Below are 15440 nucleotides of genomic sequence, written 5' to 3'. Positions count from 1 at the left end.
CTGGTGGCTCAGACTGTAGAGAATCTGCCTGCAATGCTGAAGACCTGGGTTCGATCCCTGGGTCAGGAAGATCCCCTGGAGAAGGGAATGGCAACCCACTCCAGTATTCTTGCCTGGAGAATCCCATGGACAGAGGAGCCTGGTGGGCTACAGTCCATGGGGTCACAAAGAGTCGGACACGACTGAGCGACTAACACTTTCACTTTCTTCTTTGCTGGACTTGACCGTGACCCTCCTGGATTCAAGGGTGGTAGCCTTGCTGGTACTGTCCTTATCACCATCTTTCACCAAAGTCCTGGGGACGGTCTGAGCTGTGCAGGTAGCAACTCCCATCCATGAACCGCCCACTGGGGGAGGCCATTCACGTCTTCCATCTGGGAGTCGGTGGTGATGCTATAGGCGTCGGTAGAGAATGAAGTAGGATGAGGGATGTGGGGAATGAGTAAGTGATGGGCAGCCCGAGTAAGAAGGTGAATAAATAGCTGCATTTGGGCGTGAAGGAGAGAGTGAATCAGAGTTATAAATATAGGAGCGAATCAATGGATGAGGGAGCAGAGAGACACATGACTGCAGAGGCTGTCTCCATCCGTGACGGGGTGATTGGGGGTACGTAGGGACGGCTGAGCCGGCTTCCCCTTCATCCTGGTGGTGATGAGCATCTGTCTACTGTTCCCTGTGGCTGGGCGTCCTGCAGACACTTTAGGTGCGTGATCACAGGGGAGCTTTCTCCCCCTCTAGGACAGCAGCCCGGCTCTCCTCACCAGTGCTGGCCGGGTTTGGAGCCCCATCAATCCACCCCAAAGCATCTCAGGTCCAGTACGAACCCATGTGCAATCTCCCTCCCGAGGCAGTGAGCGGTGGGCGATCAGAACCAGGTGTCTAGTAGGTGCCGCTCTGCCCCATCCCTACCCCAGGGACCCTGCTTGCCCACATGAATGAGCCAGCATTTGCATCTTGGTGCCTGGGGGATGTTTCCAGAATGGCAGGAGACTGTGCTGCCTGTGTCCACAGCAGGTGAGATGAATCAGGGGGTTAACCCTCCTCGGGTGTAACGGAATAACCCAGCCCTCAGCAGTGACCACGGGTGAGGAAACACTCAGGCTCTCTGACCCACTTCCTGTAGCGTCCCAGCAGGGTCCCGCTGCAGCCGCTTGCCGGGGCTGAGGCTGGAGTTAAGGAGAGAAGGTGCTGCAGACCTGCCAAATTCAGCGCAGCCGGGTAATGGGAGCAGCTTTTGTAAAAGATGTGGTTCGCAAAGGCTCATCTCTAGGTGTTTCCTTAAGTGACTCCAGCTAGTCTTCGGGCTCAGTGGGACTGGAGCAGTGAGGACGGGGTGGAGGACAGACCAGGCAGTTGGAGGCGGCAGTCTGGGACTCAGTTTACCCACTTCTGGCACAATGTCTTTTAGGACCCCTCCCGGCTCTGAAACCTGAACATTCTGCAGATTCTAGGAACTACGATGTTACGCAGTGCTCTCTGAAGGAGTTATTTAATGGTGAAGGAAGGTGCTGGGCTCGGTCTTACTCTGAAACTTGGCCACAGGCATTCTGATGGGTCTCTCCTTCTGCCTGGTCTCTGACGTCCAGATAATCATCACCAAGTCCCGACCGACTCAGATGATCCCAGCCTAGTTCTTCTTCCCTCCCCGCCCCCCCAGCCCCGTGTTTCCAGTCTGGTCCTCCCTGGTCTCCCAGCTCCTCCATCCCTGCGGCCAGAGTGACCTCTGAGCACAGGCCCGGGGTTGTGTTTCTCCCTGCTTTAAAGCCCTTCCGCGCCCCCCACTTCCTGCAGGAAGAAGCCCAGGCCGCCTCACGTGGCCGTCGGAGCCTGGCCCTATATGCACCTGCCTCACTCACTCCTTGGTCCCCCTCTTGTGGTTCCTGACATCCCGAAATAGCGGGGATTCTCGGAAGGAACCTCACTGACTCAGGTCCGGTGACCTTTGCACATCCAGTTACCTTGGATGCCCTTCCCTCCTCCTCTCCCCAGATTTCATTTGTTCTTTAAATTTAGGCCAGGTCTTGCCTCCTCTTGGGAGCCCTCCTTGATGTCTCCTCAGCTGGGCCAGGCAGATACTCCATGCGCTCCTATACAAGCCCAGACATCTCCCTTCTTCCCATCTACCCACTACACAGACACTGCTCACCTCTGTGCCCGTTTCTCTGTGGACAGTAGACTTCAGGCAGTGGGAGGCACAGTGGGAATTTTGTCCTGTTGATTACTGAAATCTGAGCAGCCAATGGGGCATCGTAAGACCTAGGAAGCCCTTGGTGGTTTAGTGAATTCCTTTCTTCTCTCCTTCCCTCTTTCCACCAGTGGAGCCTCAGTTAAGAACAGCAGCGGATCCCATCCTTTTTTAGGGATGGAAGCATGAATCAGATCAGGCCCTACCCCCCCGATTGCTCAGCTTCCTCCTTGGACACAGACACTGTGTGTACCTCAGCCAGACCCACTAAAGACCTGGAAGTGACTCTCATGCCCGGGGTGTCCAGCGGAGCTTGGTCCCTCGCAAACCCCTGAAGGACTCTGGGCGGTGGTCACGGTGTCCCTGATGCCATTTGCTTCAGCTGAGTCCACGACTTCAGGGAGGTGCCCCCTCGCACTTGCTGCATTAAACAATTGCCTCTTTATCTCTCGGTGCGTCACATCCGAGTCCGCTTACCTCGGGAACATTTTTCATTTTCCTTCCCGGCCTTTATTTATTGCAGGCAATTCATCTTTCTCTCGGTGCCCTTTGCTGCCACCTCGTTAATTGCTTGTTGTTCAGTTTTGTGGTGTTTAAGTCTTTGTTTTTATTCATGGAAACCAGTGAAAGTGGAATTAAGCAGGAGAGCATATGTTTGCTTTTTGAAAAGTCTTTTTTTTGTTGTTCTCTTACAAATAACTACTACAGGGAAACCAAACTGAAGGTGGAGGTTTCCAGGAAGAGGGATGGCGCTGTTAAGGGAAGGAGCAGGCCTCTTTCCCGTTCAGCCCTGGCACCTTGCTGTGTGGGCATCGGGCACGTGCCCGCTGGATTTAGAACCCACTCTCTTGGGAACCTCTGAGGGCCGGTTCTCCCAGCTTGTTGCCAGTGCTGACATGTGCTTGGCTCAGAGCAGCCTCTCAAAAAATACATATTGAATGAATAAATGAAATCCATGGACAGATGTAGTGGGGTAAGAGACTGCAGTCATTGTCAGGGGAAGTAATTAATATGAAATCTGTTTCGTGGATCTTTCACTGCATGTCAGGCTCTGTATGATGAGCTCTGTACCATTTCATTCAAGCTTCACCACAGCCCTGTGAGACGCATGCAAAGACAGTCCCCTTTCTACAGATGAAGAAATGGATGCTCAGAGACGTCAGGCACCCTGCCTCAGGTCACATAGCTAGGACCTCATGATCAGGAGGACATGGAAAAACCCACTCCAGTATTCTCTGGCCTGGAGAATCCCATGAACAAAGGAGCCTGGTGGGGCTACAGCCCATGGAGTGGCAGAGTCAGACACGACGGAGAGACTAACACTTTCAGTTCCGGGTCAGCCCAGGTTGGTCTGGCTCTGCTACTGCTCAGACTCTCGGTTGGAGGTCAGTGCTTTCTGTCCTTGCAGCTCCTTGTGCAGAGTTGGGAACAGACAGGCTCTCAAGAATACAAGCGGGATGACTCAGTCATCTCTTAGGGCAGAATTTTGTGGTAGAAGATGTTTTAATCATCCTAACGTGAGAGTTCGTTTCCTGTTTTCCATGGCCGCGCCCCAGAGTGTTGGAGACAGAGGAATCTTCCTGAAGAATTGTGGGTTTGGTGCTGCTGATGCTGAGCGGCACGTTAGACCTGGGGATGCTGAGACGGGTGAGGGCCTCCCTTCACTGTCCGGGAGCGCTTCCTTCCCCGGGGACGCGGTGTCAGGCCGATGCATCCCACTGACGTGTCCGTGCGGGCGCTGTGGTTGGGCTTCTCTGAGGACCGTATCTGCAGGACTCAAGCCAGCCCCCCACGCTGGTCCAGGCGGTTTTGTAGAGGGTCGTGGGTCTGGATGTGTGGCTGGTGATGCAGAATCCTGAGGAATAACCAACCTGCTGAGTCAGCTTCCTATCCTGTGTTGAGTGACCACCTGGGGTCCTTAGGACAGTCTCAGGTGGTGTGTCAACCTTCTGTCACAACCAAGCGCCCGGGCTCCTGTGGGTTATGTCGCTGCTCAGCATCACACAGATACATGACTGACCTGGATGCCCCCGCCTCGTCCCGCCAGCTCCCCTGAGCCCCAAGATTATGTCTTTCCCATTACTTCCCATGACCAGTGAGCGAGGTCCTCTCTTGGAGCCAAAACAAAGAGAAGGAAACCTTTCCGTTCCTGCGGTATCACAGACACAGTCGTCTTCTCTGTGATGTGCCTCTCATCTCTTTGGACAGGTTTTGACCTGATGGACTTGTTCAGTGTGAAGACGCTCTTGGGGGAGAGAGAGAACGGGGCGCAGAGCTCCTACGTCCGGATGGGATCCTTCCCTGTGGTGCAGAGGACAGAGTGAGTGCTGGCTTCCCCCCCAGACCTGCCCTGGACAACTTAGCAAGGGCGGGAAGCAGCCAGAGAGCTTGGTTGCTCGCTGAGCACTGGGTAGGGGTTTAGCCTGCAGAGTGCCTGGTGAGATCACCCTGCGATGAAGCGTCCATATCACTGACCCCGGAAATTCCACCTGTTTCTTAACTGATCTGTTCCCTGTGATGTTACTGGTTCCCCGGTCCTCCTAGACTCACCTCTCCATATGGATTTGGTGTCCATCCTCCATTCACTCATGCATGTATTTTTTTTTTTTTTTGGTCTGAAAACGGGACAGTAACCTGTTTAAAATCTCATAGTCCTAGGAAGCAGAAGTTGGCCTCAAACTCTGGTCCTCCAACCTCAATCCCTTTACCCCATCCTGTATATCTGTGTATGTATAAACAGCCAAATAAAAAGTCTTGGTCTCTGGATAGATTTATAGGAAGGTAGTGACAGAGGTAGAGAGAGAGAGGAGCACGCCCTTAAGTTACTATAGGTTTGGTTCCAGACCACCCCAGTGAATTGAATGTTGAAACAAAGCAAGTCACAGATCTTTTGGTTTCCCAGTGTGTATCAAAGTTACGTTTACACTGAACTGTAGTCTGTTACCCCACTCCAGTACTCTTGCCTGGAAAATCCCATGGACGGAGGAGCCTGGTGGACTGCAGTCCATGGGGTCTCGAAGAGTCGGGCACGACTAAGTGACTTCACTTTCACTTTTCACTTTCATGCATTGGAGAAGGAAATGGCAACCCATTCCAGTGTTTTTGCCTGGAGAATCCCAGGGACAGAGGAGCCTAGTGGGCTGCCGTCTATGGGGTCACACAGAGTCGGCCACGACTGAAGCAACTTAGCAGCAGTAGCAGCAGCAGTAGTCTGTTAAGTGTGCAACAGCATTATGTCTAACAAAACAATGTACGTATCTTAATTAAAAAAGAATGCTGTGTCACAGTGGCAGCCATGGACTTGCTTGGTGCAGAGTAGCCACCAGTCTTCCGTTTTAAAAAAACACAGTATCTTCAAAGCTAAAGCAGTATCTAAACACAGTATCTTTGTAAAGCTAAAGCAGAACAAGGCGTGCCTGTGTATAGATAAACAGATGTAGATACAGTCATAAATACATAGATACAGCATATATACATGGGCTTCCCAGGTGGCTCAATGGGTAAAGAATCCACCTGCCAATGCAGGAGATGCAAGAGACATGGGTTCAGTCCCTGGGTTGGGAAGATCCCCTGGAGAAGGAAATGGCAGCCCACTCCAATAGTCTTGCCTGGAAAATTCCATGAACAGAGGAACCTGGTGGGCTACAGAGTTGGAGACAACTGAGCGACTGAACACACACACACTCATAGCATATCTGTCTGTATGTTACACATACATGTGTTGAGATGTTAGTGTGTTTAGAAACTCCATAGCAGAGTTGGCCTCACTGATGCAGTAAGATGAAAAAGGAAGTGAAGGGCAGCGTCTGTCCAAGGCTCCCAAGCCCATGTCTGTGCAGACCCTCCTGTGGGCAGTGACCGGGGGTGGCCCTGACTCTGGGGGAGGCCCGGGGGAGTGATGGGTGCTGCTTACAGCGCTGGGGTGTGATCCAGGGTGAAACTCCAGCTCAGAGAACGACTCTGAGCAGCTGGGCCAACTCGCAGCTTGGATCTGAGACCCGAGAAGCACAGAGAGAGGACCAGTATTTGCTCTCAGCTCCTACAGCCAAACCAAGGGTCCCTGAGGGTCCATGAGTCTGAGAACCAGGAAGCCAGACGCCCCCTCATTTCCCGTCCTGGCTCTCGGACCAGACAGCCTCCACCTGCTCCAGCGCAGAAGGCAGTGCCTCCGAGCAGGGCGTGCAGGGCAACAGCTGATAGTGATGGGCGGCGCTCTGGAGACCAGCTGGTCTCTGGGGGGAGCCTCTACTGGGCCGCTGAGCCCCAGGAGTTTTGACCCGACAGCCAGGCTGCCCTCAGCTAGGACAGGAGCGGCACAGCTCCTCACGGCCCTGACTCCTGGCGGGGAGCCACGCTCCCTTGGGATGCTGTCAGCAAAGGGCAGTGTGCCTGCCTTGTAGGGCTGTCTGGGCTGGGGCTGATGGGGTTGAGGGACTTCCCGAGATGAGAGCTGACCCCCCGCTCTGTAGGGGATGGAGGGTGTCCTGTGATGTGGGGCAGCAACCAGGCAGGATAAGACACCCCTGTGCGGCCTTGCTGGGGGTCAGCAGGCAGGGAGAGGTGAGGGCTGGCACAGTTGGCTGCATCCTACCCCAGGGCAGGAGGCAGGGTAGCGCATTTCATTGATTTTGGAGAGATGGAAGCAGGTGAGCCCTGGAGGGGAGCAGGTGGATTTGAAGGGGCCAAGGCAGGGCTCAGAAAGAGTTGGGTGGAGGCACTGCTGGAAGGAGAAGGCAGTGAAGGCAGGTGAGGAGGTGGACTTCATCCACAAGGTCAGCGTGGCAAGACTCAGTGACCCTGGGGTGCGTGGGCTGCCTTTGTAGCCTCTGCCCTCAGCCTGGTGGTGTCTGTCTCTTGTCTCCCTCCAGGGACGTGTTCCCGCAAGGCTTGCCCGATGAGTACGCCTTTGTCACCACCTTCCGGCTCAGGAAATCATCCCGGAGAGAAGACTGGTACATCTGGCAGGTCATCGACCAGTACGGCATCCCGCAGGTGCGAGCTGCACGCCATGTCCCAGTGCCGGCTTCTGTCTCCTCCTCATTGGCAGGGCAGCACCTGCTGTGTTTTCTCCATGGGTCCCTGTCTTGGGCTCTGAAAATGGAGAGTCCAGTGTATCCAGGCCCAGGGCACCTGCAGGGACTGGGAGACCCTGGGGGACCGCAGCCTCACTTCTCCCTGATGGCCAAGCCCCCAGCACCCTGGTGGGCTGGAGGCCTAGCTGCTGCCTCAGGGACCCTCAGCCCAGCCGGGGAGGTGGCGGCCAGCACTGCTGTCCTAATGCACGTGTTGTGTTAGCAGCGTGTTCGTGATGCAGTGGAGGAAACCGGCTCAGACCTTGTGTCTGGTCCTTTCTTGGTGTGGGCTCAGGGCCACATTGGCTTTCTGAGTCCTGATGTTCTTAGTCGGGACACAGAGCACCTCCTGTCAATGGTTGGTGGAGGCATCGTACAGAGTGATGTCTGTAAAGCATCTAAGATGCTGCCTGATGTGTAATAGAGTTTTTATGGTCGTCCTTGGTTTGACCTTGAATGGAGTGCTGCAGCCTGTCTTTGCCCACATCGGGTGCATTGTGGTTCTCATCCCTGTGAAGCTGGGACAGTGCAGCAGAGCAGGCAGCCGAGTGAGGGCCTGCCTCTCTCTGATTTGACCATCAAATCAGCACGATGCGTTCATCTGAGGTGCAGCTACCAAACCCCTTGTTCTCAGAGCCCATGGACCAACCGTGTCTGTCATTCACCCTTGTCCCCTCTTGACGACGTATGGGCTGTATCGAGACATGACTCATCTTCATCCGGGAGACACTGATGTATTTTCATTTGGGGTTGAAACAAAACATAAGCATGCTCAAGCCGCAGGACCACAGCAGCCACTCATGGGCTGCTCGCTGAGAGGGGACTTGCTCCGTGGTGGTGAGTTCCCTTCCCGAGGTTGAAGCTGAGCCCTGACCCCGAGCACACGTTGTACCCACACTCACACACAGTCAGTAGGAGCCCAGGCTTGTTCCAACTGCTTCGGAGATCCTTCTTCAGTTCTCATAGCCACCCTATGAAAACTGTGAAAGGGGTAGTCGCTCCGTCGTGTCTGACTCTTTGTGACCCCATGGACTGTAGCCCGCCAGGCTCCCCGTCAGTGGGATTCTCCAGGCAAGAATACTGGAGTGGGTTGCTCTTTCCTTCTCCAGGGGCACTTCCTGGCCCAGGGATCAAACCCAGGTCTCCTGCATCTCAGGCAGATTCTTTGTCATCTGAGCTATTGGGGACCTCCCGTGAATAGGAGGAGGAGGCATCACAGTGAGCTTCAGCGTCTGCCTGGTGTTCATGGGTCATGATGTGGGGAGGTGGGATTGGAGCCCAGGCAGTCCCCACTGGCTCCGGTCCCCATCAGCTAGTCCTGTAATGACATGCTACAGCATCCTTGGTCAGACTGGGATGCAGAGCACGGTCAGGCTTGGCTGCCCTGGCCTGATTTCCTGAGCGCGGGAGGCTGGACGGAGGAGGTGAGTGTCTGCTCCGGAGGCTGTTTTTGCAGAGAGCAGGCAGCGCACCGTGACCCCCATCCACCATCTGCAGACACGCACATCTCCGGCTCCTCGGGGCCCGGTGCTGTGGGCCTGAGCGCCTGCCATGACATTCCTGTGGGTGAGCGTGCACTGCCCCCACCGTCTGGGTCCTCTTCCTTTGTGGCGTTTGCAGGGCTGCTTGCTCCCTCTGCCATGTCCGCCCCCTCCTCTTCTTCTGCCAGAATGCGCCCCAGGCTGGGATCCTGCAGAGCTGTGTGCAGTCAGAACCTGCCTTTTCGGAGAGGCACCTGGCAGTCCTGTTCTGTCGAACCAGCCTCGGGGTTGACCCTCCCCTGGAAATGCCATAATGGCCACCCCAAGCATGCCCTGGGGAATCCTGGCCATACCCAAGAAAAGTGGACAGAAGCCAAGCAGCAGATGAGCTCTGAGCAGAGTGTTGCGAGCAACCTCCCTCTGTGCTCTTGAACCTATAACCGGACCTAGCTATATTTACCTCCATGACCCCATGGAAGCTGTAGGATTACAGCCTCCCTTGACCACTGGCATGTCATTGGGAGAAATTGAGGGGTGCTCACTCACTCCAGGTCTGATAAAGGGCCAGAAAGGAGACTGGCCCTGGATCAGGGGTGGAGGGGGGCATACTTGGAGATGAGGCTCCTGACCGGGTGGGCGGCTAGTGCAGGGACCTGAGACCAGGCGCTGGGAGGTGGGCAGGCCTGGAACAGGGAGCCTGGGAGACTGTTGTCCTCTCGGTGAGGGATGGCGAGGGATGAGGCTGACTTAGACCAAGTGATCATGGGGAACTGCAGAGAAATCGGATTCCGGGCACGTATTTTGAAAATAGAATCAGCAGGGTTTGCTGATGGATCCGACCCATGGGTTGTCTTTCTGAGGCCTCCTGGCTCAGATTGGTAGACACACGACTTGAGCCTGACAGGCCTTCCTGTGCTCTGTATCATGCTGGAAAAAATGGAAACATTGGAGAAAAATTCATGGCCTCATGAACCCCAAGTCCTCAGGGGTTCAGGGCTCAAACAGGTGAAGCCAATTTCAAGAAGTAGCAGACTAGGTATAATCACAAGTATTAGATTATATGTATGCTAGTTTCAGGAGGAGGGCATGGCAACACACTTGAGTATTCTTGCCTGGAGAATCCCCATGGACAGAGGAACCTGGCGGGCTACAGTCCATGGAGTTGCAAAGAGTTGGACCCAACTGAGCAACTAAGCACAGCACATGAAAAGTTTCAGGGTATTAAGGGTTCATAGTTTTATTTCTCCCTATAATTGTAACATACCACCAGACAGTGCAAAAAATAATAAATCTTAGGTCCTTCTTGGCTGGACTGGGCCCACGTGGAGCCCAGACAGAGAAACTAGAACACCTGGGTGGTGTCCTGAACACTGGCTGATATGCAGAGCAGTGGGCTCCTTCCTTTAACCTCAGAGCTCCCATTCATTCATTCCCTTTCTGTTACGTGCTACTGTGTGGCGTGTGTTGGTTGTCCTAGCTATGGGGGTTAAAGAAATGAGCGACAGAGACAGAGTGCCTGCTTAAAAAGATGCGGTGGGGCAGGCAAGAAAACAGGTGGACAAAATGAGTGAATGGGATACTTTCATATACTGACCCAAAGTTCTATGAAAAAATAAATCAACATGCCTGAGGATGTGAGAGCAAATGACCAGGCTAGAATCCAGTTATGTGTGTGTCTCAGAGAAGGCGGCACTGCAGTGATGTCTTTGAACTCGCTTGATTTATTACAGCTGATATGTGGAACAGCGCTTGACTTATAACAAGTACTGTAAATATTTTACATATCTGTAAATTAATTTAATTCCTGTAACAGCTCTATGAAGTCAGCACTATCATTGGTGCTATTTTACAAATGAAGAAATAGCACAGAGAGGTTAAATAACCTGCCTGAGGTCACACAGCTTAAAAGTGATTTGCCAGTTTGGGTGTAGGAGGAAAGTAAAAGTTTCCTCCAGAGTTTTCCAGGCATTTTGCAAAAGGCTAGGGGGTAATCCAGTGAACAAGATGGGCAAGTTCCCTGTATTCTGCTGGGGCTTCATTTTTATCCTCAAGGTGAGAGAGAGAGCAGGTTAGTGGCAGGTTAGTGTACGGATCACAGACTGGCACCTGGCATCTGGAAACAGTCTTGTTCTCTGGGCTTTTAAAAGACGCTGAAACCACCCACGGTTTCTGGTAGGTCTCACAACTCAAGCCCCATCCACACTTTCAGGTTTACGAATGTGCTCTTACTGGCATGGCCCCTCTGGGCATTTGAGAGTTTGACCCCTGGATTAACATGTGAGCTCAAGTCTTCCAGTTCAGGGTGGGGAACAGTGTACAAGGGAGCTGTCAGCCATCGCATCGCAGTGAGGGGGCCCCGAGGCTGACCGGCTCGGGAGGGTCGTGGCCGGGGCCTGACTCTGCGGCCTCCCCTCCCCGCTGTCCTCTCTGCCTCGGGCCCAGGCAGCTCACGGGCCCCTGGTGCCCTCCTCCGCAGGTGTCCATCCGGCTGGACGGCGAGAACAAGGCCGTGGAGTACAGCGCCGTGGGCGCCATGAAGGACGCCGTCAGGGTGGTCTTCCGGGGCCCCCGGGTCCACGACCTCTTCGACCGGGACTGGCACAAGGTGGCCCTGAGCGTGCAGGCCCAGCACGCCTCCCTGTACGTCGACTGTGCGCTGGTGCAGACGCTGCCCCTCGAGGAGCGGGAGAACATCGACATCCAGGGCAAGACGGCGATCGGCAAGCGCCTCTACGACAGCGTGCCCGTCGACGTGAGTTCCGGGGTCGTGGGGTCACCTCAGGGGCGGGGCCTCAGGAGCCGGGTGCCCCCACGCCTGCCTGTATCACTCACCGAGTCGTCACCGTGGCCGTCTTAGGAGGGAGGGCCCCGGCTCAGAACACTGCCGGGTCCCATCGTTCACTCGTTCAGTGACCTAGCCACCTACTCATTTAGCGTATACACCGAGCACCTCCTGTGTGCCGGGCACTGTGCGCTGGGGACGTGGTTCATATATCTCCGTATCACACCCACACTCATCAAGCAGAGTCCTGTCAGACTCTGTGTGACCCCCTGGACTGTGGCCCACCAGGCTCCTCTGTCCATGGGATTCTCCAGGCAAGAATACTGGAGTGGGTTGCCGTGCCCTCCTCCCTGGGTCTTCCTGACCCAGAGTTTAAACCCACATCTTCTGTGTCCCCTGCATTGCAGGCAGATTCTTTACTGCTGAGCCACATCTACACATATGTGTAGGCAAAATCGATGGGTAGGTAGAGTTATATAGTTTCCTTTACATTTAGATAGACTCTTTTCCCTTCTCTGATTGTTGGAAATTAGGAAAATACAGGCAAGTATGTGGGAAATAAGTAAAAAGCATCCTCATTCCACTCTCCTGGGATGTTAACCAGGAATGATTCAGTAGCTGGAAAGAGCTGTCCTTCCCTCTTCATTTCATCATTCTTTTTTCTTTGTCTTTCCTCCTCCTTTGTCTCTCTTTTCCTTTTTCCTTTAATGTATTTTCTTCTTTAGAGGTGCATTCTGACACCCACACACACAGACATACACACTTATGCGCCGTCTTCAAACTAAAGTCATTCTATCCTTTTGACTAGAAGTGTCCCTCATTTGCCAAGATGTAAACGAATCATGATCTGGGCTAGCTAGCTCTTCCCAAAGCCATCTCTCTCTCTCTTTTTTTTTATCTCATGTATTTGCATTTCTGTGATCGAATGTAGTGTTGTTGGATGTGTGCTGGATATTTTGAAATGTATGTAGTAATGTACAGCATGTATAGTCACACACTGCTTTTTTCCTCTCAAAATTATGTGTCTAAGCCTTTATTCCTTTTAGCTGCTTCATAATACTCTATTTTAGTGTATGTTTTGCTTAGAAGGCAATTGCACCCCACTCCAGTACTCTTGCCTAGAAAATCCCATGGACAGAGGAGCCTGGTGGGCCTCAGTCCATGGGGTCGCTAAGAGTCGGACACGACTGAGTGACTTCACTTTCACGCATTGGAGGAGGAAATGGCAACCCACTCCAGTATTCTTGCCTGGAGAATCCCAGGGACGGCGGGGCCTAGTGGGCTGCCATCTATGGGGTCGCACAGAGTCGGACATGACTGAAGCGACTTAGCTGTAGCAGTAGCAGTTTGCTTATTTGTTTTCCTGTTGGTGGGTATTTAGGTTGCCTTGATGTGTTACCATCATAACCAGCAGGTCTTGGGTTTTGAATATGCTGGTCTCTCTCTGGTGTGCTTTCTTGGAGAAAATGGGGTAGTAGAGCCCCTTTATATTAAGGGCACAGTGGTATTGAAGACAGTGATAGAAGCAGATTTGTAATATGAAAAAAGTTCAGTTAAGACACCCTGTGGAGCTGCTGAAGAGTCGAAAAGAGGAACATCCTGAACCTTTGGAGACCGTTGGCGACCACGTCACAGCCCGGCCTGTAGTGAACGCAGTGGCAGTGAGCGGGGAGAGGAGGGGCGTGCAAGGGCCTGACTCACGGAAAGCAGGAGACACTGCTCCTAGCCTGTGCTCACTCGCTGCTTGCACACGGGGCTTGCACTTTTGGAAGGATGGGATGTCGGTAGATGATACTTTGGCTCCCTCTGACATTCAGCTTGGAGTCAGACCACCACACAGGACCCCAAGGAGGAAGTGGGCCGGATCCCTGAGTGGGGCCTGCCTGATACCAGGGGGAAGCCTGGGTCCCAAACACCCACAAACTCATCCTCTGATTTTGCTTCCCCTCCCAGTTTGACCTCCAACGGGTCGTGATTTACTGCGACTCCCGACACGCGGAACTGGAGACCTGCTGTGACATCCCCTCGGGTCCGGTGAGCAGAGACTCTGCCCAGGGGGTGGGGGGATGGGTCCTTGACTTCCTCCCCGTGACCCCCTGGGGAGGGGGTGTTCAGGGTCTGGGAGCAGAATCAGGACACCTGCCATCAGAGTGCAGCCTGGGAGGGAGCCTGGTGGTCATCACCAGGGGCTCCAGTTCCAGGTTGGGTGGGGCGTGGGTTGGGGGAGCAGATTCCTCTGGCCTCAGTCAGCAGCCCCGGGGGCCCAGCTCTGGGTGGTGAGGGGCAGAGGCTGGCCGCGTGTCCCCAGGAGAGAAGGGCCTTGGTGCTGTCAGTGCTCAGGGCTCATCAGCAAGACCGGGGAGGCAGCTCGGGGTCGGGAACAGCGGGCCGGACCAGACTGCCTGGTGTGCCTGGACCCTCTGTGCGGTTCTGCCTGTCCTGGGCCCTCCCCACCTCCGCCTCCGCCAAGGTGCCTCCTCTCCACTCTCTTTACCGAGGACCCACCCCAGGGATGCTTCAGTAGTCCAGCCTTCCAGGGCTAAAGGCTAAAATCCCCATACCGTGCTCGGGCAGCCCAGATCCTGAGTACAGTGAGCACCCGGACAGCGTGTCCTGTCTCAGGATGACCGTCGGGCACAGGCACCCAGAGGTGGTCGTTGTCAGAGGTGGGGCTGCAGAGTCAGATGAGCCCGGCTGTTGAGAGAGGAGAGGGAGGGAAGGGAGGAGGACAGATAAAATTAGGAGAGAACAAAGGGAAAGAACGAGTGAGGCAGTGGAGGGGAAGGGAAGGAGGAAAGAAGGGAGGGAAGGGAAAAAATAAGTCATTATCCGGCATATGCCTGGCTCCTGGTTTCCAGCTCGATACTTCAGTCCCACTAAACCCTTTTCACCATATTATGATGGAAACGCCCTTGTCCCCATGTTAAGCGGTTCCCGCAGGCTGCTGAGAGGCCAGTGGAGGGGCCGAGACCCGTTGTCTCATCTGACTCCAGATGAGCCTGACTCCATGCCCATCTGACTCCGAGGTCTCGGAGTGCCAGAACCTATAGTCAGATACTTGCTTGTCCTGCTCAGGCTCCGGCCTCCTCAGGGTTCCCAGCTCCCCTTTGCCTGGACAGGGAAGCACTCCAGGGTGCTGGACAAGAAGCCAGGTTCTGACCGCTCTGCTTCCTCCCAGTGTCAGGTGACCGTGCTGACGGAACCCTCCCCGCCACCCCAGCCGCCTCCCACCTCTGGCAGTGAGCAGATCGGGTTTTTGAAGACCATCAACTGCTCCTGCCCACCTGGAGAAAAGGTACACAGTCCACCCTCAGCCGCAGGCCTGGGGTCCCAGAGCTCAGTGGGCCCAGAGCTCACAGAACTAGCAGTGGAGCTGGGAATTTCCCATCATGCACGTGGGCTGCCAGGGCAGGATGACCCTGGGCTCCAGGTAGCTCTCAGGTCTGGGGACTATCCTTGCTCCTGGGACTTCTTCTGGATCTCTGTGGGCCTTGGGAGGGGAGCCCCTCAGACCCCACTGGGATGAACATTTTCCTGAAGTTAATGATGTCTTCTCAAAGTTTCTCTGCCTCCTGGTGTCCTCTTCACTCCTGTGCAACTAAACAGCCAGACTTGCTTTGAGAATAAGTGTCAGCAGGGCAGCGGCAGAGGGTTCAGGTGGCTCTGTGGGGTCCACCGCCGTCCGTCTGCACTCTGTTGGCCATGCTGTGGAATCTGAATGTATATAGGAATAGAGTTTAGCGCTTCTTGTTTTAAAACCCAGTGCATTTCTGACTAGCACCACCACCTCCTGTTTGTCTGGATGAAATGTCTCCTTGGATGCCTGGGGCCTTCATCTGTTGTTTTCCTGTAGACCAGCGGCCTTCTTAATAAGAAAAAAATTTCCACTGTTGGAGCAGAACAAACAAGTAACACCAGGA

At 54.2% G+C, this 15440-nt stretch overlaps 1 protein-coding gene across 1 annotated transcript in view; it reads left to right on the top strand.

Moving 5' to 3' along the window:
* COL22A1 (collagen type XXII alpha 1 chain) overlaps positions 1–15440 on the top strand; it is a 201493-nt gene that overhangs the window by 50789 nt on the left and 135264 nt on the right. The window contains exons 5-9 of the mRNA XM_045162761.1: positions 4394–4505; positions 7054–7177; positions 11215–11490; positions 13474–13554; positions 14699–14815. Of these exons, the coding sequence (XP_045018696.1) occupies positions 4394–4505; positions 7054–7177; positions 11215–11490; positions 13474–13554; positions 14699–14815 (710 nt within the window). The remainder of the gene's footprint in view (positions 1–4393; positions 4506–7053; positions 7178–11214; positions 11491–13473; positions 13555–14698; positions 14816–15440) is intronic.

Source organism: Bubalus bubalis, chromosome 15 (genome assembly GCF_019923935.1).
Source record: "Bubalus bubalis isolate 160015118507 breed Murrah chromosome 15, NDDB_SH_1, whole genome shotgun sequence".
In the NCBI taxonomy this organism is placed as follows: Eukaryota; Metazoa; Chordata; class Mammalia; order Artiodactyla; family Bovidae; genus Bubalus; species Bubalus bubalis.
Note: the sequence above shows the minus strand (reverse complement) of the source record. Positions and strands in the feature narration are given on the sequence as shown.